This window comes from Pleurodeles waltl, chromosome 1_1, assembly GCF_031143425.1.
Source record: "Pleurodeles waltl isolate 20211129_DDA chromosome 1_1, aPleWal1.hap1.20221129, whole genome shotgun sequence".
Taxonomy (NCBI): Eukaryota; Metazoa; Chordata; class Amphibia; order Caudata; family Salamandridae; genus Pleurodeles; species Pleurodeles waltl.
Window position 1 is genome coordinate 857,275,613 of NC_090436.1, and position 27,066 is coordinate 857,302,678.

The 27,066-nt window shown below is 43.4% G+C and overlaps 1 protein-coding gene across 3 annotated transcripts in view; it reads left to right on the forward strand.

Moving 5' to 3' along the window:
* PCSK5 (proprotein convertase subtilisin/kexin type 5) overlaps positions 1–27,066 on the forward strand; it is a 1,225,695-nt gene that overhangs the window by 680,959 nt on the left and 517,670 nt on the right. For all 3 annotated transcript variants that reach the window (XM_069229369.1, XM_069229360.1, XM_069229377.1), the window contains exon 10: positions 14,654–14,757. In XM_069229369.1, the coding sequence (XP_069085470.1) occupies positions 14,654–14,757 (104 nt within the window). The remainder of the gene's footprint in view (positions 1–14,653; positions 14,758–27,066) is intronic.

Sequence of the window (27,066 nt, forward strand, 5' to 3'; positions counted from 1 at the left end):
CCCACTCTTAAAAGGTCTGGCTCACTTACTTCCCTCACTTGTTATGAATCAGGACTAGTATTGTGCCCCAGAACTTTCAAAGATCATGGTAGCACTCTAATATGGGTGGTATCCAATATAGACAAGTGTCTGTGTTGTGTTGTGTTGTGTTGTGTTCTATTCATCATGAAGTTATTATGGAACTTCAGTTTTGTCCCTTATTGTGTTGTCATCACGGGTATGTTCATGTGACACGACCTTCTGGGAAAATCCAGGGTCAAAGGTCATATGTCACTACCAGTAATGTCATTAAGGTTTAAGAGTGTGTGATGTCACTTCTACTAGTCATGGCATTTTGATGAATCGAAGCCCATCGATTTCAGTATGTTATGATAGATTTGCATGTGACAGAACTATTATCTTAACTACCAATTTCTGAAAGTATTTCTGCAAGTATAGCACCATTTGATCACATGCAATGGGTAATTGATGGCAGGCACACCATGTTAAGAAACATGCCTGCTCGTATCTGTTAGCATCCCCCTCTTGTGGCTATTGCCCACTTTCCCCTAGACGGATTGTTAATTGTGGCCTGTTTCGAATGCCTGGTGTTTAAGGCCACAGAAGGATCAGCACATTATTGCTTAAACGTTTGCTTTTCCTTTTTAACACACTTCAACTTTGGAGGTAAGCCTAGACGTGTTTCTCTTCAAAGATTTTAAAAATAAGTTTCTAATGTGAACTGTCCCGTGATGAAAAAAGTAGGAAGACAAAAGCGAAGCATCGATGGAGGCTGCCCTTGGAATTAGCATTTTTTAAATTCTAATCCTCCACAACGCACTGTATTTTACACTGTTCTAAGTGAATGTACCTTGAAGTGTAATCACAGTCGGTGTCGACATTTCAAATCTAAGAGATTTATAGCTGCTCTGAGCCTGCCTCAAAGTGTAATGCATGCCTTATATCAAATGAAAAAGTGTAGATAATGCCTGAGTGCGATTCAATTAACCATTCCCAGCCAGTGCCGTTGTACTAGAATTGAGAGATTTTGCCTGCTTTGACACTTTATTTAAAAACCACCATATGGAAAGCGTGGTGTACACTTTGTGTCCATTTCCGAGTCCATGACCACACATCCCTCCATGTGCCCTCTGTTCCCTCCTTCTATGGATACGTGTTCTGCTCACAGGTGGCCAGTGTCTGCTTTGCTGCAGCCCTTATGCTGCTGGCTCTTATCCAGGTCACAATAAAGTACCCCAGGCACACGGTGTCACTACTGTCAGTGTTCTTCAAACGTTCAAAGTCAGTCTCTTAGTAGTCCACAGGATGGAAAGGCAATGCCGGGCCAGGTGGGGGCACACGGCAAACGCCTCTTTAGGGCGAGACTGGCATAGCGGGAGACCCAAATGCCCAGGAAAAGGAATGCCGGCAATTGGTTGGCATGGTTTGAAGCCACCAATCAGGACAGACAGCGAGCCAACTCCAAGTTCAAAAGGAGGCAATGACCCCCTTTTGCATCATTGACCCGATGACATCAACATTGTTGGACACTGCATCATCGACGGACATCTAGGATGGACCCTTACCGTGACCTGGGTCAATATCAATGCTCAGAAGAGCTGATATTGCAGAGGGAGCAGTGGTGAAAACTTCTTCTTGGAGCGGACAAGGAACGAAGGGCAAGGGCGCCCAGAGGAGCAAGCGGGCAGAGCACGCGGTAGCAGCGAGGGATTAAGAACAAGGACACAGCGGCCCGGACAGGCCCAGGACACATCATGAACTAGTGGGGCCTCCTAGGACGTTCCACAGGAAGCCTGATTTCTACTCTAAACTAGTGTAGAAGGAAGGATATGAAGGCCACGGGCAAAGTGGACCCAGGTTCCCAAGCAGCCCCACCTCCCAGGCAAAGCTATTTTGGGGAATCGTACACAGGACTGTTGCAATGCAGCATAGTGCTTCTCTGCCCCCACCACTCGCAGATAGTTGAACAATTATTTAGCTTTGGTGCTCCAGCCACTGGGCATCCAATTGAGGATTACTTTGGTGTTTTTTTCTATGGGGATGACTTTGGGCCCCAGCCACTAGGCGGCAGTTATGGATTGAGTTGGTGTTTTCTACAGCATGGCATACTTGAGGACAGTTTAAAACAGCAGAGGCGCGCAGGATAAGCAGCCTTGTGCAAAATTTTAAGGAGTCCTGGGTGAAGACGTTTAAGCAATAACAGGACTCCCTGCAGCAGGTCCCTGTGAAAATCACTGCCTGTGAGAGAGTCAAAGGCACTCGCAAAGAAATACTGCCCTAATCCTGTGGTCAGTTGAGGAACTGCGGTCAAGTGGGTAATTCTAGTGGAGCAAGGGGTGCAGGGGCAATGGCAAGCCATGGTGAATACTCAGGGCAGAAGAGGAAGCATCCCGCCTGCTTCAGAAATGACACCGGGGAGCGAGTGGTAAAGCAGGCCACATCACCACTACCCCAGACGTTGAAAATTACGTGCAAGAACTGCTAACAAACATAAGGCAGCTTATGGCCTGACAAGGCAGGGTCTGAGTGATCAAAGAGGTGCTGGGACCACTAGAGCAGGAACCAGTGAAGAAACAGAGGACCACAAGGAGCAGACTACAGACAGCGGATGCTACACATGCCTATAGATGCACACCTCTTTCCTGGACCGAGGCACAAGGCGCCTTCAGTCAGAACGGTGGTCCCTGGAAAAAAGGACTGGGGGAGGAGAAGAACAAGGCAAGGCCAAGACAACCAGCCAAAACTACAAATCAGTACAGGGCGGACTAGGGACAAGGTCCTCCAGCCTCTTGCAACAGACGTGAGGAGTTATTGGTGGTCAGTGACGAGGAGGAATGCACAAACGTGGAAAACATTGAGCCTGTACGGCATTGGCCATGGATCCAGAGAGGGAGCAGCAGACTGCTCAGACTGGTGAGTCACATGCACGGTGAAAGGGGTGCACGCAGCAAGGTACAGTGGTGGCCAGTGGGGCAATAGAAAATTTTGGTATACTGGTGGGGGTAGTTAACTCCACTCAGCAAGGCACTCAGGGGCACCTTGACACACACACAACCTTGCAGCGGCTAGCTGGATGGGTCCCTGGCTGGGTGGTGTGGTCACTTGGCCTGACCAGGCACAGCTCCCAGCATCAGTTGTGAGCTACCCACGGTGGGCTTGGGCAGGGTCTGCAACCAACTTTCCCATGGGCTTCCCTCCGACCTTCTGGCAGGACCCCCTGGCCAGGCCAGGACAGGACGAATGGGCAGCGAGTACCCAGCAGTAGCTACGAACTCAGTAGAAGTTAGGGACACTGCCACGCCAGACAATAGTAAAGACACAGCCCCGTCGGGTCGGATGCACTGGGGCACAGCAAGGCACAAATAAAGATGGCGATAAGTGTCAGAAGCTAGTGCCAGCCAGGGATAAGGAGGAGGATCAACAAAAGATCGGTCAGGGGGAGCAACATATGGGGAAAGGGAAGGGAAACCAGCAAGCGCATACATACGTCCCTGCCCCGGCGACCCACCCGTAATGGTGAGAGAGGTGGGCCTAGCCAGCCTTATCCCCTTAGCAGTTTAAGAGAGGATTTAACGGAAGGAGTTGATTGATATATTCTCTCTACTCGAGGTACGGCAGGCAGGGTTAGATTTAACAACCGAGGACAAGAAGGATGAGGGAAAAAGGGGTAGACGCAGGCCACGGTGGAGAGATCTATAGATAATTGGCTCTGGGCATTTAGAACCCTGACATGCATGTGTGTAGAGAAATTTCCAAAGAGTGGAGCAGCACTCTTCTTACACGAACAGTGAATGCACGCAGCGCAACACAAATATCAGGCTGCGGCATGGCTGCGCTACAATGAAGGGTTCAGGAAAAAGATGCAAACCTAGCCAGTCATAGAATGGGGCCAGCAGGATGTAGAGGGTTTAACCAACCAGATGGTAGCCGCCAGAGAAGCAGTGACAACACAGGAGCAGAACTTTCACCCGACCGGGGGGAGAAGGAAGTTTGAAGGTTTCACACAGGGTGCAAAGGTTAAGACCCAACCAGGGAGTAAACCACATAGGAACTGATCGACAACCTGCTGTGAAGGTATGATAAGGATGAATGTAAATAAGAACAGACTGGCAAATTCAGACATTGCTGCAGCAATTACAGTGGAACACACCCCGCAATCATGTGTAAAAAAAGGAGAAGGAGTGCAGCTGTTTGCTTAAGGATTCGCCAAAGGCTTCACCATACCATACCAGGGCCCACAGAAACAATGCCTGTGTCAGAGTTTGAAGTCAGTAAGGGTAAACCAGGCGGTAACGAGACAGATGGTCGCTAGAGAAGTATCCCTTGGGAGGGTAATGGGCCCCTCGTGGAACAAAGCCTGGATGACTTCATTGTCTCCCTCCCTAGGGGTATTTTCCAGGAAAGAACAGGGCCAGTTCAGGCTTATCCATTACCTGTCATACCCACTGGGTGAGTCAGTGAATGACGGGCTCGATCAACATAATTGCTCTGTGTTCTACACAACCATAGACGATGCAGCTGACCTGTTAAAAGCAGCAGGGAGGGGGAGTGCTACTAGCAAAGACTAACATTGAATCTGCTTTCCACCTCTTACCACTTAACCTTGACAGCTACCATCTCCTTGGCTTCAGGGAGGATGACACTTTCTACAATCACAAATGCTTGCCAATGGGCTGCCAATCTCCTGCTCTTATCTTGAAGGCTTCGGTGGGTTTCTGGAGTGGAAGCTCAGGACTCGATACACAAAAAGGGGGGAGGAGTACACTCGCTATGTAGATAAATTATTTGTGGGGAGGGAGGGCATCATAGAGTGTGGTGAAATGCTGCAGCCCTTCATTGAGGTGGCAGAGGAGCTAGGGGTGCCACTGGCCAGTGAAAAAATGGAGGGTCCAGCCACAAAACTGTCGTTTCATGAAATTGAACTAGACATCTTGGAAGGTGTGAGCAGGCTGAAACAGTGCATAAATACACCACTCACGAAGAAGAAAGTCACATTGGGTGATCTGCGGCAACTGCTGGGCAGACTCAACTTTGCAAACAGGGTAATCCCAGCAGGTCGGCCCTTTACCAGGTGCCTAGCCTGGCTGACCAAAGCCCTAAATCAGAAACATCTCAGGGTTTGACTGACACAGGGAGTGGTCAGGATTTGGAGCAGTGTCTTATTTGGAGCCTACAGAGTTAGCGAGCTCATAGCCCCATCTAGAACAAATCCAAGAACAGCCTGTCTGCAAGGTGAGGACGTTAGCTTGGGGAGGATTATATGTTCATACACCTGCGGAGGTCAAAGACAGTAAGGAAAAAGGTGATACTCATGACTGTATTGCTTAGGAGGTTGTGAAGGTTGCCCAGTGTGCATAATGTGGGACTGCATGAGAAGAGGGGCCCCACAGGGCCAACCAGTGTTCAGGGGCGAGGACGGCTTCTACTTGAGACGCTTCCAGTTCATTGCGGTCATGAAAATGGCTTTAGCCAAGACAGGGCTTCCCTCTAATTCCTTCAGGTCCTACTCATTGCGCATAGGTGTGGCAACAACAGCTGCAGCAAACAGGATGAGCGACAAATGCATGAAAAAGATAGGTTGCTGGGTTTTGGGTTCATTCAAAAGTTACATACGACCAACAGCCCACTAAGTCTTGTTTCTCTTTACAACAGGCCCTCGTGGGTACAGCTGCAAAGTATGGATCCTAGGCCACTCGTACATCTTCAGAGCACAACAGTGGGAGGCAACATGAAAGGACAACAGACAGCTGTGATTGCGCAACATGAAGGTGACTTTGCTAGGTCGGCCTGGCATGAAATGGACCCAGATAATACCCACCATCCAGAGCACATTACACGCTGAGGAGAGACCGGACATGGTGGTGATCTACCTGGGGTGGGGGGGGGGAAATGACCTAGCCTGCGTGGGGAAGAAAGACCTCTTGGGGGCCATGGTGTCTGGGCTTACAGAAGTGGTGTGATTACTGTGCCCAGTGGACATCCTGTGGTCTGAGATCATAGCCAGGGCAGACTGGAGAGGGGCAAGGGACCACGGGCAGTAGAAAGAACAAGGAGGAAACGAAACATTTACATGGCAAAATTTTACAGGATGAATCCTTGTGGCTTTGTGGGGCACAGGTTCATTAACCTAAAAACACTGGGGTATCACGCAACAGATGGAGTGCATTTATCAGGGATAGGAATGTACATGTTTTTACTAAATATAGTGGGAGCACTGGAACAGCTCAGCTTTTCTTAGGTAACTGAATGAGGGGGGCTGCCCTCGATCAGGAAAACCACGGGCAGCTTGGCAGAAGGGATGCACGGACAGCCTAAAAAACACAATAGCCTAAGAATAGGAGTCACCCAGACAGTGTCCTTGGGGACAGAGGTGCAGGCATTGACCGGCAAAAGGGGGCAGCAGCGATCGGACACAGCACTTGCAGCCTAGGCAAGGCCAAAGGGCACCTACTGAGACTTGATAGCAAAAGAAGCCTCTCTGCCCCTATGAACAAGCATAACGATGAAAAGAAAACCCAAGGTTTTTTGGACAGATATACGAGCGTGATAACATGGTGCATATGTAGGACCACAAGTTGCAAAGTCTTATGAGCCATGTAATGTGAACTGTAATAAACTGCGGCCGTTTAACTTCCAGAAATGTCTGCTTCCTTGTAGTTTATGGGAGAGGGATCAAAGCGACGGCTGTCGCGGACACTTGTGGCAGGATTTTAATATATGTATTGAGGAAAAACTATCCTGTTTCCAGATTTCAGCATTAGTTGATTTGGCTTAAAATAAGGCAAACCATTACATTTGGAGACTTATGCGGGATGTGAAAAAACATCTAAGGTGTTTTCCTTTTTACCTGTGGAATCAGTTTTATTTTTAACAACACTCTTATGTCGTTAGTTCTTCACTTAAACCCGGTCTGGTGTTTATGCCTTAATGTATGCACTGTAGGCAGCATACAAATGTTCCGAAATAGGCAAGCACACCCATTCTCTGGAGGTCTTTCTTCAATTCAATGTGTGGACTAAAGAGCCCACACAATAGATATGTGACTGAGTTGAAAAGTTGGGTGCAGACAGCACAGCTCGGAAACATGCTGTTTGGAGCTCACGAGGTAACTCCCCAAGTTTCCAAGCTAGTGTACACCCTGTGAACAGCACCCTTCATTGAAAATGGGCACCGCATGCTTTTCTTCTTGTTTCTGTAGCTCACTCTTGCGGGTTATATGTCATCCATGCTTTCTTCCATATTTCTAAACATCTCATTCTTTGTTTTCTGCCTTCCGCTTTGAAACACTGGGTCAGTTTGGTAAATAAAAATGTGTCTCTGTCCCAGGAAATGAGTGCCCACAAGCTGCAGCCACTGCCACAAATCAGACACGGGTTTCTTGGCAGTGTTACCTATAAGCGTTTAATCACAGTTAGGCTCGTGGGCGCCTTCGATCACTGGTCCAAACGGGCCCCAGGACATGAAGAGCGCTCCCAACAATCACGGCTTTGAACTTTGGATTCTTGAATTTGCAGCTTTGTTGTTCCGATTATAAGTGTGCTTACTTGTTTCAGGATTCTAAGTGTTGTTGACTTAAAAAGAAAACACTTGCCGAAGACGACCACCGTGGCATGGAGCCAAGAGGTCGCTCTGTTGTTGTATGTATAGTAAAATGGTTAGTTACAGATCAACCTGAAATCTTGTGATAAACGGAGCTCCTTTGCATTCGAACTTGTGCAGACCGTCTGCTTTTTGTCTTACTTTAAAGCTCCCCCTGTCGCCCTAGAACTGCTCATTGAATCTATACAGGCTTCACACGCAACGGAATCGAGGGGGCTGGTTGTCAAACGGAGGGAAAACTGCGTAAGAAACATCAAATACAGGCGTTTGCAGAAGATCCCTGATGAAAGGCCTTGAACCGCGCGGTAACATGTGGCTGCCAGGCATGGAGTCTGTTCTGTGGTAGAACACGTGCCCCAAACCGCACAGAGTTCCATCTGTTTGCCTGGACCGCGTTAACAAGGCGGAGGCTTTTGCCATGAGGAGAAAACTGGCCTGAAGTTGCCGGATGTAGTGCGTTCCAAACCCACCTGCTCATCTTAAACTTTTTAAAAAGAAAAAAGGAGCGAGAAAGACGGTGCAGTGGTTTATTTCAGTTCTGTCTTGGTAAAAACAAAATTATTTTCACCATCGTTTTAAGGGTTAATGTGTAATTGGGGGCATTCGAAATTGGGCAATAGCCTGTTTTGTTGTTAACGGAACATTAGTTGAATGTTTGATTATGCCAGGTGTAGTCGGAAGCTGTTCTCTGATTGGTCAGTTACTGTTTGTTACTATCAGGGCCTCATTTTTTTTTTTTTTTTTTTTTTTTAAACCGCACGGCACATAACGTTTTCTTCGGAGCCTTTGCCGAATACTAAGGAAGGCTGCCTTCTCTTGATTCTACCTTGCCCTAGTTATCCTTCTCAACACCCTATTCATCCTCTCACTTTATTTCATACTTGCAGTTTATTTTTCTACCATACTTTCTCCCTTAGCCGCCTTTTTATGTTGATTTCCCTCCTCTTTTTCTCCCTTTTCTCTCTTGCTGTGATAAAAAAGAATATAACTTCTGGCCCAGAAAAAAAAATGAGTCTGCCGGCACTTGCAAACACCTGCACAAAATAAGCGCATGTTGCTGTCAGTGGTGCACCACAAAATATAAGAGGTCCTCGGCGCCGTGCAGGCACACTCGAGGATTGGGGCAGCAGGTATTTACTTGGTTACTGTGTAGTGGTCTGGGTCACAGGTTACAGGTCAATATTCTTTCCCCTCTCACCACTGAAGAACTTTCCAGTTCAGACAATGCGGTCCAGCTGTCAGCTGGCATGGCCTTCTCATCGCCAGGGCTGCGGTGGTTTTGAACATCTTGTGTGTTCCTTCACACCCAGGCGCACATGTGGGATTTATTGTAGGATCTTCATGTAGCAACCCCCCGCCCCCTACCCCCAAGAGAATGAATGGTGAGTAATGTTTCCCGTTACACATGGCTGTCATGTCTCTAGTTAAACATGGCTGTCATGTCTCAAGTCTAAGTGGCCATCTGTGGTTTGTACTGCGGCAGTCAGGCCCCATATCACAAAGCCACATCAACTGTTTTCCCTGCATTTTGTTTTTATTAATTATTAGCATGAAAAATAAATAGTTGGTGGTACATTAAATTGTGTAACTCGCTTGATTGTCTAAAGCTGCAAAGACGAATGGAATCCGAGCCTCCTACTTTTTCTGCTTAGTGATTTTTCCGTAAAGATCCGACCTTTCGGCCTCATTGTTACACGTTAAAGCCTCTAAATCACTTGTGGGTTGAGAAGCATCACATCAAATCAATAAACACAGAAATACATTTTAATGAGACTAGTGCTTCTCTGCCACCTTCATAGATAGTCCCACCCAACGCCAACACGAGCAAACCTCTTTCTTATCCGCACTGTAACGTTCACATTTGAAATAACGCTATCAACAAAAAAGAGTGTGATAATGGAAAAGAGTACATGAGCATCGTGATGCTACCAGCAGGCACGTCATTCCATATGCGTGCACATGCGCAGTTACAAATGAGCGCATGCATCAATGGAATGATACGAGTGCCACTTTTATTTTTATTTGCCATGTCAAGATGGCGGACACAACTTGGAGTGGTAAATAAAACAATACATTTTTATATGCGCAGCAGTGATTTAAAAAAAAAAAAAAAATGGAAAAGGAGAGCAGCCCTGCGGCTGTCCTGCAAAAAATCTGGAAACAAATGTATTTTAAGTACTACCAGGGATGGGGAAGTGAAGGAGGGGATGAGTGGGTGGTGAAAGCAGCAGGGAGTGAGAGGGTTAGTCAACAAACAAATTTGAGGCTGGGATGGAGAAGCAAAAAAAAAAAACAATGCCATAGGAGGGAGCACCAACAGAACACAAGGGATGGGGGATGCAGCACATTAAGACAACAGTAAGTGGGCAGGCAGTGAATGGGTTGAGGCGTAATAGAGAAGTAATATGGAATACATTTAGGGCAGATATTTGGGGGAGCAGTACATGAGGGAGATGGGGTGCTGAATGAAAAAGAAACAAGTTGGTCCTTAAATATGAGAGGTAGGTGGACTCCATTCATCCAATTACAACGATGGTAAAGAACTTGTGCTCCAAGGAAAGAACAGAAACAGGGGGGGGGGGGGGCAGAAAAGCCATTGAATAAGAAGCAAGTAAATGAGAGTGACAGTAAAACCAACCAATGGTAAGCAGTGGGCTGGCTTGAAGCTCACTGTAGGTTTTTGCTACAGTGCACAAGACACCAGAAAGCTAGAAGCTGTCTGTAGGTGATACTTAATAAAAAGAGTGGCAGAACGGGATGCTACCCCATAGCTCTCTGCATGTTGCTGTGGGCCAGGGACTTCAGGCACGTTTTGGAGATAAAGAACAGGTGGGTAGCTAAAAGCAGTTGCAGATGAAAGAACGGGCAAGAACAGAGGGCAGTTGGAGGAAGACACACAAGATTGAAGGGTAGTTTAACATGTAGCAACACAGAAGACTGGGACATCTAAGAGCACGGCACACTGGGAAGAGGAATGAGGTGCTACACATAGGAAAGGGGTGCAAGGGTGTAAACAGAGTAAAAACAAGTAGGGAACAAGCATCGAGAACCAACTGAAAAGCCTGCAGTGGTAAAATAGTCCTTTTTTGCAGTTCTGCTTAACCACTCCACTGGAGGCAGAAAGATGCACCAATACAGCCAATATCAGGTGAAACAGGAAACATATTCCACTGGTCTGAGCCAAGCCATGACTGGCAAAGCCTCAAGCCAATCACTGATAGAGGATTGTCAAAAATGCCTGCAATTTCAGGAAAGCAGACCCACTATAAGTATATGGGACACAATGTGTCTGTTTAACAGTTGAGCTGTCAAGCCCTGGCCTAAAAAGGAGATCTGTTCTATTAACCCTCCCTCCATTTTCCCAATAGCATTCTCTCCACATCTTCATTCTCCTGCTCTCTTTAGTGGTGTTTAGCAAACTCAGCGTCAGTAATGATGTAGTTGAAACCAGTTACTAACTGAACTTAATACTGTAGTCTGTTAATGTAATTGGTGCTAATATGTAGGAGGACATTTTCTCTTCTCAGAGAGATCACATAGCGTGACTGATTCACAGTTGACATTAATTTAACCGATTTTCCCCATATAACATTCCACATTTTTAGAAACGCAGGTATATGTTTATTTACATTATGTATTGAGGCTTTCCCGTTTTACGATCACTAGTAATACCCTGGTTTGCGGAAGTCTACAGTGAAGGTAAAAGCACCATTATAGAATGTGTAACTAGGTATAGTCTGTTCATAGGAAGTACTTTCTACATCGGGTTTGGTTATTTGTGAGCATTCACAAGGTGCCATTTCACAGTGTAGTCGTCAATGAACGCGTTATGAGCAAAACCTCCACATTGATCAACATTTTACAAACATAACAAAATCCTTTATTAAACTTCTAGAAATATCATCCCTCAGAAAAATATTTGAAAGAGCAGTGTTGCCCAACTTTCCCAAGTTTACAGAGAACAATAATTTGACCAACATTCCTTTTCAGAACAGACTGAGGCCAGAGTCATCCATCATATCAATTAGGGATGGCCTAAATCTCATAGTGAACAAGAATGGAGTAGTTGCCCTCTTGCTACTAGACCTGTCAGTGGCAGTTGACTCTTTCTACATCTACAAAGAATCCATGTTCTCATAATACATGAAAATCTTCTAACAAGGATTAAAACATTGGAATGTTAAGAGCTCCATTGAAGACAATGAAGTAGCTCTGGGCTTATAAAGGCTGGTATAAACTCGGAGCTCCAACATTCCAATGCTTGTCTTTGTTTCTCACTTTTTAATTTAGAACATTCGACCCTAAGCGGGTAGCTCTTCTGCCTCAGGCAATGCCAGTTGTTAAAGGTGCTCTCTCTCATACTAGGCTCTGGCCTATAAAATTTGGGTTCAGGGCCTTTAACAAACTGTATAGCCCTCCGAGTTGGCTTTGAGGCTGTATTGTCTTACCTCAGAGATGGGCAAAGCATTGTATACCTACCACCTTTCACTCCAGCTCCTCATACTCAACACCATGGCATCCATCATATCCCCTATAATATTCCACATCTGCTACATCTCCATTACTAGTCCTGATTAGCTCATTCAGTCTCATCTGTTACATCTACGCAGATGACATGGAAATTATCCTTTAAATGACCAGAAGACCTCCACAGCACAAAACCTGATGAGTGCAGTTGTGCCATAAATGCATGGTTGACGAGTATTTGCCATGACAACAGAGCTCATGACCTGCAGACAACGAAAAGAAAATACCAGCCTATTACAGTATGGCTCAAGAAACTCAAGGCCCCTCAAACAACTTCAAGAGAAGAAACCTTGGGATAAATGTGAAGTCACACATATCCTTGATGTCACTTATCAACAAGGTCACAATAAACACCTTTTATGCAGTGAAAACCTGCATCTTCCCATGCCATAGATAACAAAAGCAGCCTCAAGCAACATTCACACTTGAACTCTCCAAACTTGTCTATAGCAATAGTCTGTACATTGGTAACACCAGTTGTCATCGTAACAAAAATACAACTAATCCAAAATGCTGACGTAAGACTTGTACTCCACCTTCACCCAAGAAAAGGCATGGCTCCAGTCCTGCAATCACTCCACTGGCTACCTACAGTAAGAGTTGAAATATTCCAGACACTCTGGATTTTTCACAGAGCCTCCCAAGGAAAAGGACCATTATGTCTACAAATTACATTCAAGCAATTGAAACAAAAAAGAAAATTACACTCAAAGATTGCCCCACAGTTCATCATACAATGCCTCCAAACTCTGGAACTCACTACCAGACAAACTTTTAAGCTTTCAGGAGGGGTTTCACTTTAGAACAGAGTTGAAAACGTGGCTGTCTCCAAGATAAGTACATCATCCCCTAACCCAGGAATAGAATCTACAGCTTACAGTCCACAGATGTGAAACAGTCCAACCAGCCCACATCTTTCTAAGTCCAGGTACGTAATGAAGGGCTGATCTATATCTGGCCTTGGCATTACACAGTAATTTCATATCATCTATAACCCTCCTAGTCCGCTCTAATACTAACACCATAACAGTCAATGGTAGGGCAGCTGATTGTAGTTCATAAAGGCGGCATAATAATGATCTTATACTGCTTGAACCTCTTGTACTCACATAAGGCGTATCTGGTATTGGCCACACCCAGTACTGTACGAGTCCACAGTAATAACCTCCAATCATTACCTGATCAGGTATAGAATAACTGAAGAGATCGACTGCATACTCCAGCCCAACAAAGGACTTTAATTTAGTCCACCACTCGAAGTCCTAACAAGCGCTATAATATGACCGCTTCTTGACATATCACACTGACGATCAGATATGGGATTGTAACAAAGTCCCATCGCAGAAGACCTTCTCACAATTTTCCTTCCATCTCTTGCATTCTAAGAACGATAAACTTCAAACAAAATATCTCAAAGTGGACAACCCAGTGGAGTAATCAACCACGTGAACCATGATCATATAAAATATCATAAAGGGACCTGCAGAGCTGCCAGCTTCATGAGAACAATAACATGTGCACCATTTTCTCACACTTCTTCCTCCATCACAGTGGAAAACATTGCGTTTCATAACACAATAACGGCACCTCAGTGATGATCATGCACAACATGCAAACACATCCCACATAGGATCATAAGCAAAGGTACCATTCCAACCTCACACCCTACCTGTTTAGCATGCTGACCGTGTAGGAGTGGCAAGTGCTGCAATATAATACAATTATTTAATTTTGGTATGCATGAGAATCAGGGGCTACTATCGAATAGTATTATGTAGGGAAAGATTAAAAGTAATTTTCCAAAATGTTTTACCTTTCATTGAAAGTGTTCTGCCACAGAATATGCTTTCCATAATGATTACTTCCGAGGACAATTTTGATGTTAAACACTGTAGTATGTAGGAAAAAAGAAACATTCTACGTGGGCCTGAATGTATATGGTAGTGAAGGAAAAGAATCGTCTGTGAAAATGTTTTTTCCCCACTGCTCCTTCACAGAAAATCCCCTGTAGACGGGAAAGCTTTTCTATAGTTTAATAATAATAATAATAATGTCACTGTTTCTTTACACAACACGATTCCCTGCACCAACTGTTTTCTAGTAACTTTTATAAAAGATGAAGCTTGACATTTAACAAACATCTTGTTTACAAGTTGCTTTCCAATTAATTTATTTGACAAAAATTGCCAGACGTGAAAAATATCCCAAATGTTCAAGGGAGTACTGTCAAAAAGGCAATGGCGAAATAGATTGGCTAGTAATTGGCGTTCATGCATGCTTTCTTGTTCAAGATGCGCAAATCATTGCAATTTTGGTTTCAGAAACATAACTTTTATGACGTAGAAAATACCAAAACCTGCTCCACTGTTCAAAAACGTGCTTGTTGTGATCCCATCTGTGCGTAATTGGGCTAAAATATTCACATATACCTACCTGAATCTAGAAAATGTTGCATTAAGATGCTGTCAAACTGATATAAGAACATGACTTTCCAGTGATTTATTGTGTACTGTTTCTTCCTCTGCAGCCCATTTCTGACTTGGAGAGATGTGCAGCACATCACCGTCCGAACCTCTCGACCAGGGCACCTGAATGCCCCAGACTGGAAAACCAACGCTGCGGGTTACAAGGGTAAGAAATGGTTTCTGGTCAAAATGTCAGGAAACTTTAGTCTGCTCTTATAACTTTATGGGAATAAATGCAGACTGGAGACGGAAGGAGATTTGCAGGAAACAAAGGGTACCATTGGTTTGTGCAAAATCGTATTTGTATGACACAACAGCTAGATTCTAGTTAGTTTTACTTTTGCTTTTGAGCGTTTTGATCAATAACTTGTCTTGTTCAGATTGTATTGATTATGTGGCTGTACCGGAGGGTTTCGAATGGAACTGTGCCGTACTTGATGCGCTCAGATTTTGGATAACAGGTGCTTCTCTTAGAATTTCAACTTCTACCTAGAATAATGAGCTGTCAACCTGCAGTACATGAAAATTAGACAGTCCCCAGCTGGCTGTGTGAATGGTATTGGCAAATCTGCAAACAGCAACAAATCAGTGAAGACGCTGTCTATCTGTCCAGTAAACCTTTTCACTGAGATTTATCTGATCTTTAAGGCAGACCTCAAAATTAAGACTGGAAGCAGGATGTATTGTGTCACTTAAGCAGTCAAGCCTTCCCTTATTCTGGATCTAGATATGTCCACACTGGTCTATGTTAGTGACATGTAGGCCAGTAGCTTCCTGTTCCAGAAATGCTGCCCTTCAGTTCATTGTAGCTCACTCGAGGAAAGAGGGACTTGAGTGTTGTATGGCTGAGACATGCAGGCACACAGGGTGCAGATCAGAACTGAGGCTGAGCAGAAATACATTGTGGCAGCATACAAAACATCACTGGTAACACAGTGAAGTGGAAGCGTCCATGCTAGCCCTAGAATTCGCATTCACTGAGTAGCACTGACAAACAAGCCGCTACATCTCTTCCATGTCACTGGATTTCTAAAATAATTGCAACCCGGCTTTAATATGAATGGGACATCAATCTTTGTGACAGTCACTATAAATGCAGAATTAAACTACTGTAAGAGTCTTCACTTGGGAGTCCCAAAATAACTGATCAGCGGGCTCCAAAATGTTGACAGTAGAATAGGAGGAGGCAGGTCTACATTCAGCCACGTCCATCCAAAGAGAAAACGATTTTTCTTGCTTGATATGAAGACCTACACCTGATTGTATTTTTTGGGATCTACAAAAAACAGCACAAAACACCCACCCAGTGACAAGAAACTCCCTACAGGCAGTGCTTAGTTAGTGAAAGAAAGTGTGTTGGTCAGCGGTGGCTCCTCCATTAGGGAGGAGAAGCTTTGCCCCCGCAGCAGAAGCTACAAAACCTTTAACAAAGGAAACGATGATAAACCTTGTTTATTATCGTTTCCTTTGTTAAAGGGGCGGGGCCACGTGGGTGACGAGCAGTGAGGGGAGGGCACTCCCCTCAGTGAGCTTGTATGTTTAGCTGGCTGGCTCGTGCCGGCCAAACACACATGAGCAGTAGGCTCTCTCCAGCCCAGCAACACAGTTGCCGGGCTGGAGGGAGCATGCACAGGCTCCCAGTCTGCCTGGGAGCTCCGTGGTGTTCCCAGCCAATCCTGACGCTGCTCTGAGCAGCGTCAGGATTGGGTGCAGGACATGCTTGGGAGCCTCTGCCTGCAGCGACTGGAGAAAGAGGAGTGGCGTGGCGCAGCGGATCAGGTTTTTTTTTCCATCAAATTTTACCCCCTCCCACCTCTAGCCACCCACACCCCTGTGCACCCCACCTGCCTCGCTCGAGCAAAGTGAGCCGCTACTGGTGTTGGTGCCAGAAGTTCTGCTCAGAAGCCAGCGGCCAGTCAATTAAATATAAGCATGCCGCATATATGAGCTGGTAGTTTTTAATCCACTACCAGACATTCCCTGTCCCTTTTTCCCACATTTGCAGGTTCCTGTTTTCTTCCTTTATGATAGTTTTTCAATCTCTCTTCATTCCTCTTTTCAATCGGTGCTCTTGGACTCGGTAAACATCTGATACAGGGAAATAAGTGCTGGTCTCCAAAAAATAAGTGCTCTGTCCCCACAGGCTACTACTGACTCAAATTAAGCACTGCCGGTCGTCCTTTGGAAATAAATGACACACTCAGTTAAACATGGATTCCTGTCTATTGCTATCTTTATCCAGATAAGAACAGGTGATAGATGTGTCTTGGTGAGGCCCATGTGCTAGGACGCCTTTACCTCTTTTGATTTCCTGGAGAAGACCACCTACTCCAACTAGGACAAGCCCCTCCAAAGCACTCTACTAATGTTTCTCCTGGCTAATGCTGCTTTACTACTCATGGGTTTAAGCGCTACATGTATTGAAAATTGTATATTATAGTATTGCACCTAAATAGCTTGATTTAAGGAAGTAAATTTGGAACTCGCAAAATTTAAATTAATAATTTGGAGCATAGTTATTTACATGCAATGTTACACCAATATGTAACCTTAGGTGGCAGAAAATCCGCCTCTAGGGGAGGGGTAGGGAGTAGGCATTCCAGAGCAGCATTACCTTGTAAAATATTTGATCACCAGAAGCTTGTAAGTTTGTGTGCATGCATAAACCTTTTGTCAAGGGCACGATTTAAATCCCTATGCTGCCAGGGAGTACAGGGTTGCACCTGGTGTGGGCACCCGGTGTGGGAAGAAAACTGATTTCTCCACTGGGAAAAACATTTTCCTGTCAAATTTTTTAAAAAATCATGTGCAAAAGTACTTTGGCTAAGCATTTATGCACGACTAAATGTGCACTATGCACATTAACATATGTACAAAAATGTATGCATGTGATCACTGCTGGAAAGGAGTGACTGCCACTCCGGTATTTATCTGCTCCGGTATTTATCTGCTCCTGTATTTGTTTTGAGAATTTGTCAAAATTCCTATATCTACTTTTGCCGTAGAAATAGACCTTCAGGTGTGCATTTACACTGGTCCAGTGTGAGAATGTTGCTGTGTGTAACTTTCTTCCTGCTATGTAAAGGTCTGGAGTTTGAATTGTGTTGTGGGATATTCTTTTGGCAAGTGGTGGTAGACGATTATATACTAATTGCCCCAGTGCTTAATTTGAAAATAAAAACGTGCTGGGGCCCAAAGCCTTCCTCTTAAACATGCGGCTGCTGCAATTAAATGTGTGAACACGGAATACTGAGGCAGCGTAATCCTGAAGCCATCTCTGGCCTCTTCAAGCTATTTACAGCCACTCCCTGCCCCTTCAGCTCACTCTAGCAGCTTTCTACTTTCTCCCTTTGTGACGCTTTTTCGTTTTTCCCTTCCTCCGTCTTTCCCATATGTGTCTTTTGCTCGCAGCAAATGCTTGAGGTAGAAGAATTAGTGCCGGCCCTCAAAAATAAGTGCTGGTGTTACGCACTGGAAACAACAAGCACAAATTAAGCATTGAATTGCCCCAATAAGTATGTAATGTTACCAAAGCCTCTGATCTTGAAAAGATGGAATGTTACTCGCTCCTTTTTGCACGTGCTTATCTCATGTATTTTTTCAGACGTCTTAGCATGCAGTATGTTGAGTAATCTTTTTAGAGGGTGCTGGTAATTACAGTGTTGTTGTTATTCTTATTAATTTGTTTAGCACTGCACAGTTTTTTGTGCAGTGGTTGGTGGTCATGAGGCGCAAAATGTTATTTGTTAGGGCAACACAATAAGTCAATAATTAGCAAGTCTAATTATATTTTCGTAGTGCTGCAAATAAATAGCAAGTACTGCTATATGGAGTCACAGTAGCAGAAAAGGATATGGGACCAGTTTTTCCTTAGGAGTTGTGCTCCGAAGCTGCAAAATGCCACACTTGTCTAGCCTTGACTCTTCACTCTTGGAGGTAGTTTTTTATCCAAGTTTGCAACTTTTGTAGCGGTTCACCTTTCTTTTTCCCTTTTCTGTCCCTTTCTCGCCTGCTTTGGGTCCGATAATGAATTCCCGATCCACAAAAATAAATGCAAGTCAGTGGTGCTGGAGCAATTTTCAGAGTGAGGGTGCTGACATCTGTGTTACATCACTTAAGTCATAGAGATTGTTAAAAATCCAAGTGCTACACAAAGAAGAAGTGTAGCAAATGAGCCGTGAGCAGCAGAGTGGTAATTGGTGTGGTATGTGTCCAGTGGTGCATTTTGGAGTTAACTGCTGCAATATATTCCTAAAGCATGGTATGATAGCACATTGGCCTTTATAGACAGCACATTGTCCATTGAAATGCCCACTAAGCCTGCAGAGACAAACTGTTTTAATAATGTGTGAAAATTTGGGTCAGCAAATATTTATCATTTTCACATCAACAAGTAAAACGTTTTGATTTAATCCTATTGAAATCTTTGTTACCATCACAATTTAGAATTACCCAAAAGTGCACCATTTGCACTTTTCCAACTGCTGTTATTTAATAAAACATTTGTACAGTTCTTTTACAAGTATTAAGATTTTGTTTTGTTAGAAGTAGTGTGACCAGACGTCCCGGACAGTCCCGGTTTTTTTAGAGGACTGTCCCGGTGTCCCGACGCTTCTCTTAATTTTAAACAAATGTCCTGGTTTTTGGGACAAAGGTCAGATTATCTAGGGAAGCATAAGTGAAAGGTATGCTCCCCTTTAACAGACGCCTACAAAGTATGCAATAATTGAAGTAATTTATCTGTTACTATAAGGCAACACAGTCCCCTACACAGTCCCCTGTCTGCTCCCAGCAGACAGGTGGAGTGGGGAGCAGAGAGAGGTGGGTGGGGGCGGGTTGGGCAAGTAAACACACACGTATAGGCACACATTCACAAAGCTACGCAAAAAAAGGGACATGCCAGATATTAAAGTGAGTGTAAAGTCTGTAGTCCTACTTTTATGTCTGACCTGTCCCGGTTTTTGCTCCTCAAAATCTGGTCACCCTAGTTAGAAGACAGCTGACCTCCTATAGCGTTTTATTCCATGCTGCCTGTACCCCGACAAGGTTGTCAAATAGTTCACTTTATAAAATCATCTAGCTTTTCTGTCAGAGAAAGAAAGCAAACATCAGTCTCCATGCTAAAGGAGTAAACAGCAATTTGTCACACGACATAGCCTGACCTTTGGCCTCTGTATTCGAATGCACAGCAAGAATGGCCAGAAAAATACTGAAAATGTAAAGACATCTTTATTGGCCGTTCACATTCTGAATGGCAGCATGATTATTTTGGCGGTGCTGCAACATCCCCGCGCCCCTACTCCAGTGCCTGCGGGCAAGTGTCACCGCTTTCAATCACAGGCACTAATTAATCACTGGAAATGAGAACGAGATTGTGCTGGCACTGAAGCGGGAGAGTGAAACACATGAAGCTCTGTTCATGGTGTGTGCGCGGGATGACTTTAGGCTTTTTGATCGGACCCAGTATCTTTCATGCTTCCAGCAAGCCCTGCTTAAATGAGTTCAACAGCACATAGGGTGCAAAAGGTTCCTGGAGCGCATACTACATGACACTGTTCTTCAACTTTACACACTGATTAATAAAACAGTAAGGTGTGCTTTGCTTCTTGCCAAAGTGGAAGCAAAAACATTATTTAATAAAATGCGGGTGTAGTCTAGAGTATAGCTCAGGTGCTGGTGTTTTGAATTAATATTTTTGCAGCCACACAGATAAATTAACTAGGAGTTTCTGTCCTTTGCATCTACACCATTCCCTCTATATCTCCGTACATTAACCTACAGTAAAAGACAGTGTATTTTATTCAAGAATCGTCCACAATGGGTTTTGTTCTGGGACTGGTTCACATTCGTGCCTGATACATTACTTTTTGATGAAGATTGAAAGAAGAATTGATAGATATCGGCAGAATCAGCTTGTAATCAATTGATTATTCAGGGTCAGGGAAGGGGTGTTATTCAATTAGGTGTAAACAAGTGATTCTTAAACAAGGAAGAGAGGCGAGTTGTGCTATGATGTAAACGAAAAGTGAGGGGAGTCAAGCTTTTGATATCGAGATGTCTGGGCAGCTTCAGGAGTTGATTCTCCCTTAAACTCCATAGTAGCAATGCGCTCTATAGGTGCAGGAATTTTAGTTCTATACATGCCCAACGTTCTACATAATGCAACACAAACAAGAAAAATACCGAAATAGGAAATACTGCAACAGCCCTTATTTTAAGGCAACAGGTTGGCATTTCACAACACATTTTGAAGGCTAATTATTTATTTTTGATTTAATTGTGCTTTATTAGATTTTAAGTAAGTACATAGTAGTTGCAGATAAAATAACAGAATAAAATCAAGTGCAACAACCACGGTATGTGAAACGAAAAAACAGTGATACAGCATAATAAATAGACTGTAGAAAACTGTAGATTAATTCCACCTCTCCCCCAGTTTGTTTAACCACGCTCCATGCGCCTCATGCCAGGATCAAGTCTGCACATATCCCCCATTATATGAAGTCTCACAATTAATACATCAAAACGAAGAAAACCACTTCAAACTCCATGTTCCCATACTTCACTTAAAGGAGAACGCATGTTAGATATCACCTCCAACACTATTAGCGATTTGCCCCTTACATTCATAGTCCCTACACTCTTTCAGTCAAGGGGGCAGTAGGTCCAATATTTATGCCCAACCTTTAGGCAATTTACTTCAATGCTTTAAAATGACTATTATTTTTTCCATTGGCTAAGTAACCCTCGTTTGGGATTAGAAGGAATGTGCTGACATCTCTTAATGGAGAGTTATCCCTCAAGTGGAATGGTATGGAAATTGCAATTTTGTTTAAATTTACAAGGAAATCGACCTGGACTTACATTAACAATGAAAAAAACTGAAGGCGTTTCATATGGCAATGAGTGTTTTCTCCATAATGTTATAAAATTGATTTTTAACAGCAGTTAAGGTGTGAAATTACAGATCCAGTGCCCACAAGCACGCAAGGAGACCATCTGTGGGCACTGCCATTTTATAGAGTTGGATTTCCTCCACATACAAGGGTCCCTCCACAGCCGCTGTATTCGCCCACTCTAAAGGTGCACCCTCATGCCAAAGCCACATATATAGCTCAAAGCAAAGGCTTCTGACTCTCTAATTATGTAATGAATCTATTTACTTGTCTTAGACCATTGAAATGTGCATAAGGTCCAGCGTGCGTTATACTTTCAAAGACTACAATTTGTAAGGTTGTGTGGTGCTTTCCACTATCCAGCACTCTTGTGACCACAATTGGAACAAATTTATTGCTGGAGATCGTAAAAGGTTAATGATAAGTAAACCCTGATGGTCCAGGAGTTGGGCGGGATGGTGGGCCCTCCAGTGCTTCTTAGACATGATGGGCTTAGCCAAAGACTGCATTACATCGGCTTGATGCGCATGTGCTCGCCAGTACTGATAGTTAATATTTAATGGTTTTTAACCTGTGGTATGGGGACCCTTAGGGGTGTGTGATGCCTACTCAGGAGGTACACTACTACTTAGAAAATTATTGATAACAGATTAATAAAGTGTATATAAATAAAGAAGCAGAATGTAAAACTGAACATTTTAAACATTCTGTAAGTGTGAAGGAATTTAAAATTGAAGGCTAAAAAATAGTTTGATATGCTCAGATTGATTCTAGGTAGAAGAGCATGTCCATCAGATAGAATTTAGTATGACTGATGGTTAGCCTCAATTGAATCTAGAAAAACTCCAACCTTCTCATTAAAATTAAAATGTTTTGTTTATAAAATATTTAAATATGTTTTCATTTGTGTATGTGTATGATGAATGCTTGCTTCCATATTTGTGTGTATTGTTTTGATGTTCACATCGTTAAAACTGCTTAGGCCAGGGTGTCTAAATACATAGGGAATATAGAGATTCCAAATATGACTCGGGGGGGGGGGGTGGTTCCTGGAAGCCAATCACTATTTAGTGAGGGTCCCCAGATTCAAGTAGTGATTAAGTGGGAGACCACAGAAGTCAAAAGGTTAAGAACCACTGATATAATTGACCTAGCTCCTTTATGAAGTAACATTACTTATTGCGGTATACTATTCCAAGAACAAGTAAAGACCACTATAGATAAAGCTTGATCTCTCACTGAGAAAGACACACATTCTTGAAATAACTGGAGCATGGCACGGTGTTCCTCAGAAAGAGAAGCACTGATATTTGTATGGTTCTAGCCTTGAGGCTGTGCAATACCTCATTAATGAGCATCCTTAGATTGTAATGCTGAAATATAATGTAGAAAAAACTTTACTATACCTTCGTAGCCCAGTTTCTGAATAGTTCTTGTCACTTGGGGCCTGATTACGACCTTGGCGGATGGTATACTCCATAAAAAACACATTGGATATCCTGCCCGCCGTATTACAAGTTCCCTTATATGCTACGGAACTTGTAAAACAGCGGGTGGCATATCCGTCACATTTGATTGAGTATCTCAACCGCCAAGATCGTAATCAGGTCCATAGTGTTTAATACCCTCTCTCTCCTCTAGATGCAGGGCAGGATTGTTCTATGAAGATCAAATATCTGAATGTTGCACTGTGGTAATGCAAGGAAGCTCTCTGAGATCTGCATGTGTATATCGTATGTGTATTACTGAAGGGATCATTACATGCATTTGTTTCATGTCATGAATGGTTATGAGCAATAACGGATAGCTGTTTCATTTAAGTAGGTCTGTCTTGGGAGTCATGCTTGAACATGAGTAGTACTGTTCAAACTATATATATAATAAATGATAATCCTATATCCTGAGTTATATGTCAATTCACATGGTTTAGTTAAGCAGGTGTTGGGGTACCTAAAAGATAAATAAAAAAATATTTCTTCAGCCTTAGGCTGTGAGCTTTACTCTTTCTTCTGTCTGAAAAAATGAGGCTACAGTTGCTATGTTCGGATATTCTTCTGAATGATTTAAAATGATCATTAGTGAATATTATACACGTAGAAAATGGGGCTGCTGTAATGATTTGAAGTGAACAATTCAAGTAAAAAGCAGATGCTTTTATGAGCCAAAACTTGCAGGTATGAAGCTGCCAGCCAACTGCTTTCCAGTGGCGGCTGGTGACATATGAAAGTTGTGCGGTGTATAAGTTGTGTATTACTTTTATGTAGCAAACAAGCTTAATGGACAAATATGGTGTCTGAAAGAGGGGGCGGGCATTCCTCTACGAAGAAGAAATTGGAAAGAAATTTGGCAAATGGTGCATTTTAAAGCAAATTAACTTAATGAGAAAGCAAGGTTTATAAAGCAGTGGGAACGTACAGTCTTAAAATATTAAACACAGTAAAAACTGCTGCGTATCTTACTGCATTAATATATTCAACAGTAACTGTAATGTGCAAATTGCACAGCACAACAACTTCAGGCCCTTTAAAGTGTGTGCTTTCCCATTGTCTTGCACTGCATGCCGCATCGACGTTGGAAGACAATTTCTATACAAGCTTTGGTAAGCACCCAAAGCTGCTGTATGCAATCAGTCATATAGAAACATGTGCATACCGGTGTTTACGTGGGATGATAAAAGTGTGGGCTCTCTAGAGAGGAACATGTATGATGAATTTCTGTGATTCCCATAGTTTGTAACCTGACTGGTATTTTGGTGTCTCTCTGAGATGTTTTAGCATCCAGATATATAACACAACTGACATAAACCTAGTACCTGTAATACTATTGGCTTTGTTAATGGTTGTTATCTGTTTAAGATGAATGAGTACCAACAACGATTTGTTATAAATAATTAACATTGGTAATGTTTCAATTCTTAAATTGTGAGTGAATTAAATATTATTGAGGCCTGTGGAAGGAGTACTGTCCTTCCGTTATGTGAACCTTTTGTTAGGTATTTATGCCCCTTTTCTCTGCATATCTAATCCAATTGCACATCTTCAACCTCATCTTTTTCCTCTTCAGCATCCTCTTTTCACTCCCTCACTTCACCACCCCAAACATACATTCTTCTCATTCACGTTCACTTTATTTCATGTTACTTTTTCGTCATACACATTTTAACATCTGTAGACCCCCTTTACATACATTTACACTGAATATCAGTTACAGCTGGAATGCATGACCATTGTACTGTGTGCTTTGCAGAGAGGCCACCTCACAGCCAGGCACTTTGCTTTGCCTTCAGGCTCAGTGCCGAAGCTCTCAAACCAAATACCTCATAAGCACTTGGCACGACTCGAAGTATGCACTATAAAAGAGTAATAAGATGCACAAAAACCACAGAATCACAACATGGTGAAATATGTAACACCCATGGGGAGTGCAAGTTTAAGTAAAACATGAAATAAAAAGAGGAACTAAATCACTGACGTATGCATTACCTTAAAGTTGTTAATATTCATTATTCATAAATCAGTCCATGTTTCTGGCATTAATGTTAAGGGCATGAAGATGGGGCCAGTTTTAATGCCATACAGCATGTAACTTTCTTTACTATAAGCACATATTCCATCCTTTGCAAAAAAGAAAGGAGAGTTGTGCCTATAAGGACAAATATAATTGTCAAATATAATTGTCAGTTAGAACCCTACGAGTAGAGGGGGATCCTAATAATTAGATGATAAAGCCCTCACACACCCAAATGGGTGTCGTGCTTCATCGGCTGCTCCTCGTTGAGCGCGCACTGTAGTGCCCAGTGCATCCCACAGGGGGGCTCTTTGTTGGTGATCTTCTGATTCACTGCAGTGATGAATGTCCTTGAGGGTATAGTGAGTTTAAGGTAGAGTGTTGACTGTCTTATAGTGAGTATTGTCCGGCCAGCATTTTTCACATCTAGCGGTCCAACTGGATCTTTAGCATTCCCTTAGGACCGAGGTACCCTACACCCTAAATTAGATATATGGTGTGAAAAAATGGGTATCCCAAACAAACTTGTGTCTGCTATACCTGTTGTGGAGGCAAAAAGAAGGTTCCAGCCTGAAAAAAAGAAAATAGAAAAAAGATAGGAGGATGAAGCAATTTTATAAGGGTTGTCACCTTAAGGCATATAGGTTGACACCTGCAGCTTTCCCAGTATGCCCTTAGTATAACAAATATGTCTGTGAATAGACACAGCATGCCAGAGGCGCAATGTTGCCCCTAGGTGAATCGTGCGCAATGACAACACAGGCCAGACAGGTGACCAACCATAATGAACACCGTACACACAATCAAACATGTAGTGGAACACTCTCAGAAGCTGTATCCCAAGAGGTTAGAGAAGGGATCTTACCCTGTTTGGAATTTAGGTAATGTCCCTTAGGTCTATGCAGAGTACCATGCACAGCTGCAAAGGAAACTAGTGAAAAGTAGAATGCCATTAGGACAAAAAGCTAAAAACTGTGGTTCGTACAATGTAAAATGCATGGATAGTACTCATGTGGTCCCATGCAGTGATGAGCCTGTTATCTATCCCTCCCTGCCAGCCTGGAGGAGGAGGATAAAGGTTAAGGAAGGGGGTTTTATAGAACCCCAAACCAAGAACAAGTGCACAAAAAACCTTCTCAGGTGTGAGACCCCTGCTGTAGCTAGGCCTAGTCACAGACCCGCCATATTAAAGGGAGTAATTGCCACATCCAAGGCCATGAGCATGGTCTCAATCTTAAGCAGCCCAAGGTAGCATGGAGAGACATCAACTGCCAAACAGCGATATCAGGGTAATAATATCAGGGAAGAATTTCATGTGGAGGGCAGAGGTCCCAGCGCAATGATCGCAATATGGCCTCTTGCATCATGGACCGGGGCCTATAGATTTGTGCCCCTTGAATCAGAGAGTGTGCATGCTTTGGATCGTCTCTCACTGGATAGGCAGAAATGTTGCGCCATCTTGGAATGGCGCATTTGAGTGCTCAAAATTATGGGCCTATCTAGGAATCATCTTATAGTAAAAAAGAGAAATGTTTTAAGAGGAAATATTTTTTTTAAAAAGTGACATCTTCTTTGATGTTGGGATTGTTCCAGAATGGGGCTGAACCAACTTACACTGCTAATAAGATAGGCACAAAAAAGGTGTTTTTTCCAAAGGGAAAACCGAATCCAACACACACTGTGCATTCTGTGATACACACATTTAGGGATCCTCTAGTAGAGTTTTGAAAGTTGTTGAGCATTGCACTCATTTCTTACTTTCCCTTGTTTTTAACCCTGGTCTTCATTTCTCCTATACTGATTAAACTTATGATGTGAGTTTGAAATGAATAACCAATTTTAACAACCTTTTTTGCTCTCCTGGTTTTGGATTGGTGGTTTGTTTCTTCCTTCCACCAGTCATCACATTAGCAATACGGCTGACAGCTCCCTTTCTGGGAGCACGTCAGGCATTGCAGCGCCGGCCTGACGTGGAGCAATTCCCGATGATGATCCCTGCCATCCAATGTGATGCGTGAGGGCTTTTGCTCCTGAATACTCAGGTTCCCTAGACCTTTCTGCTTTCACAGGAA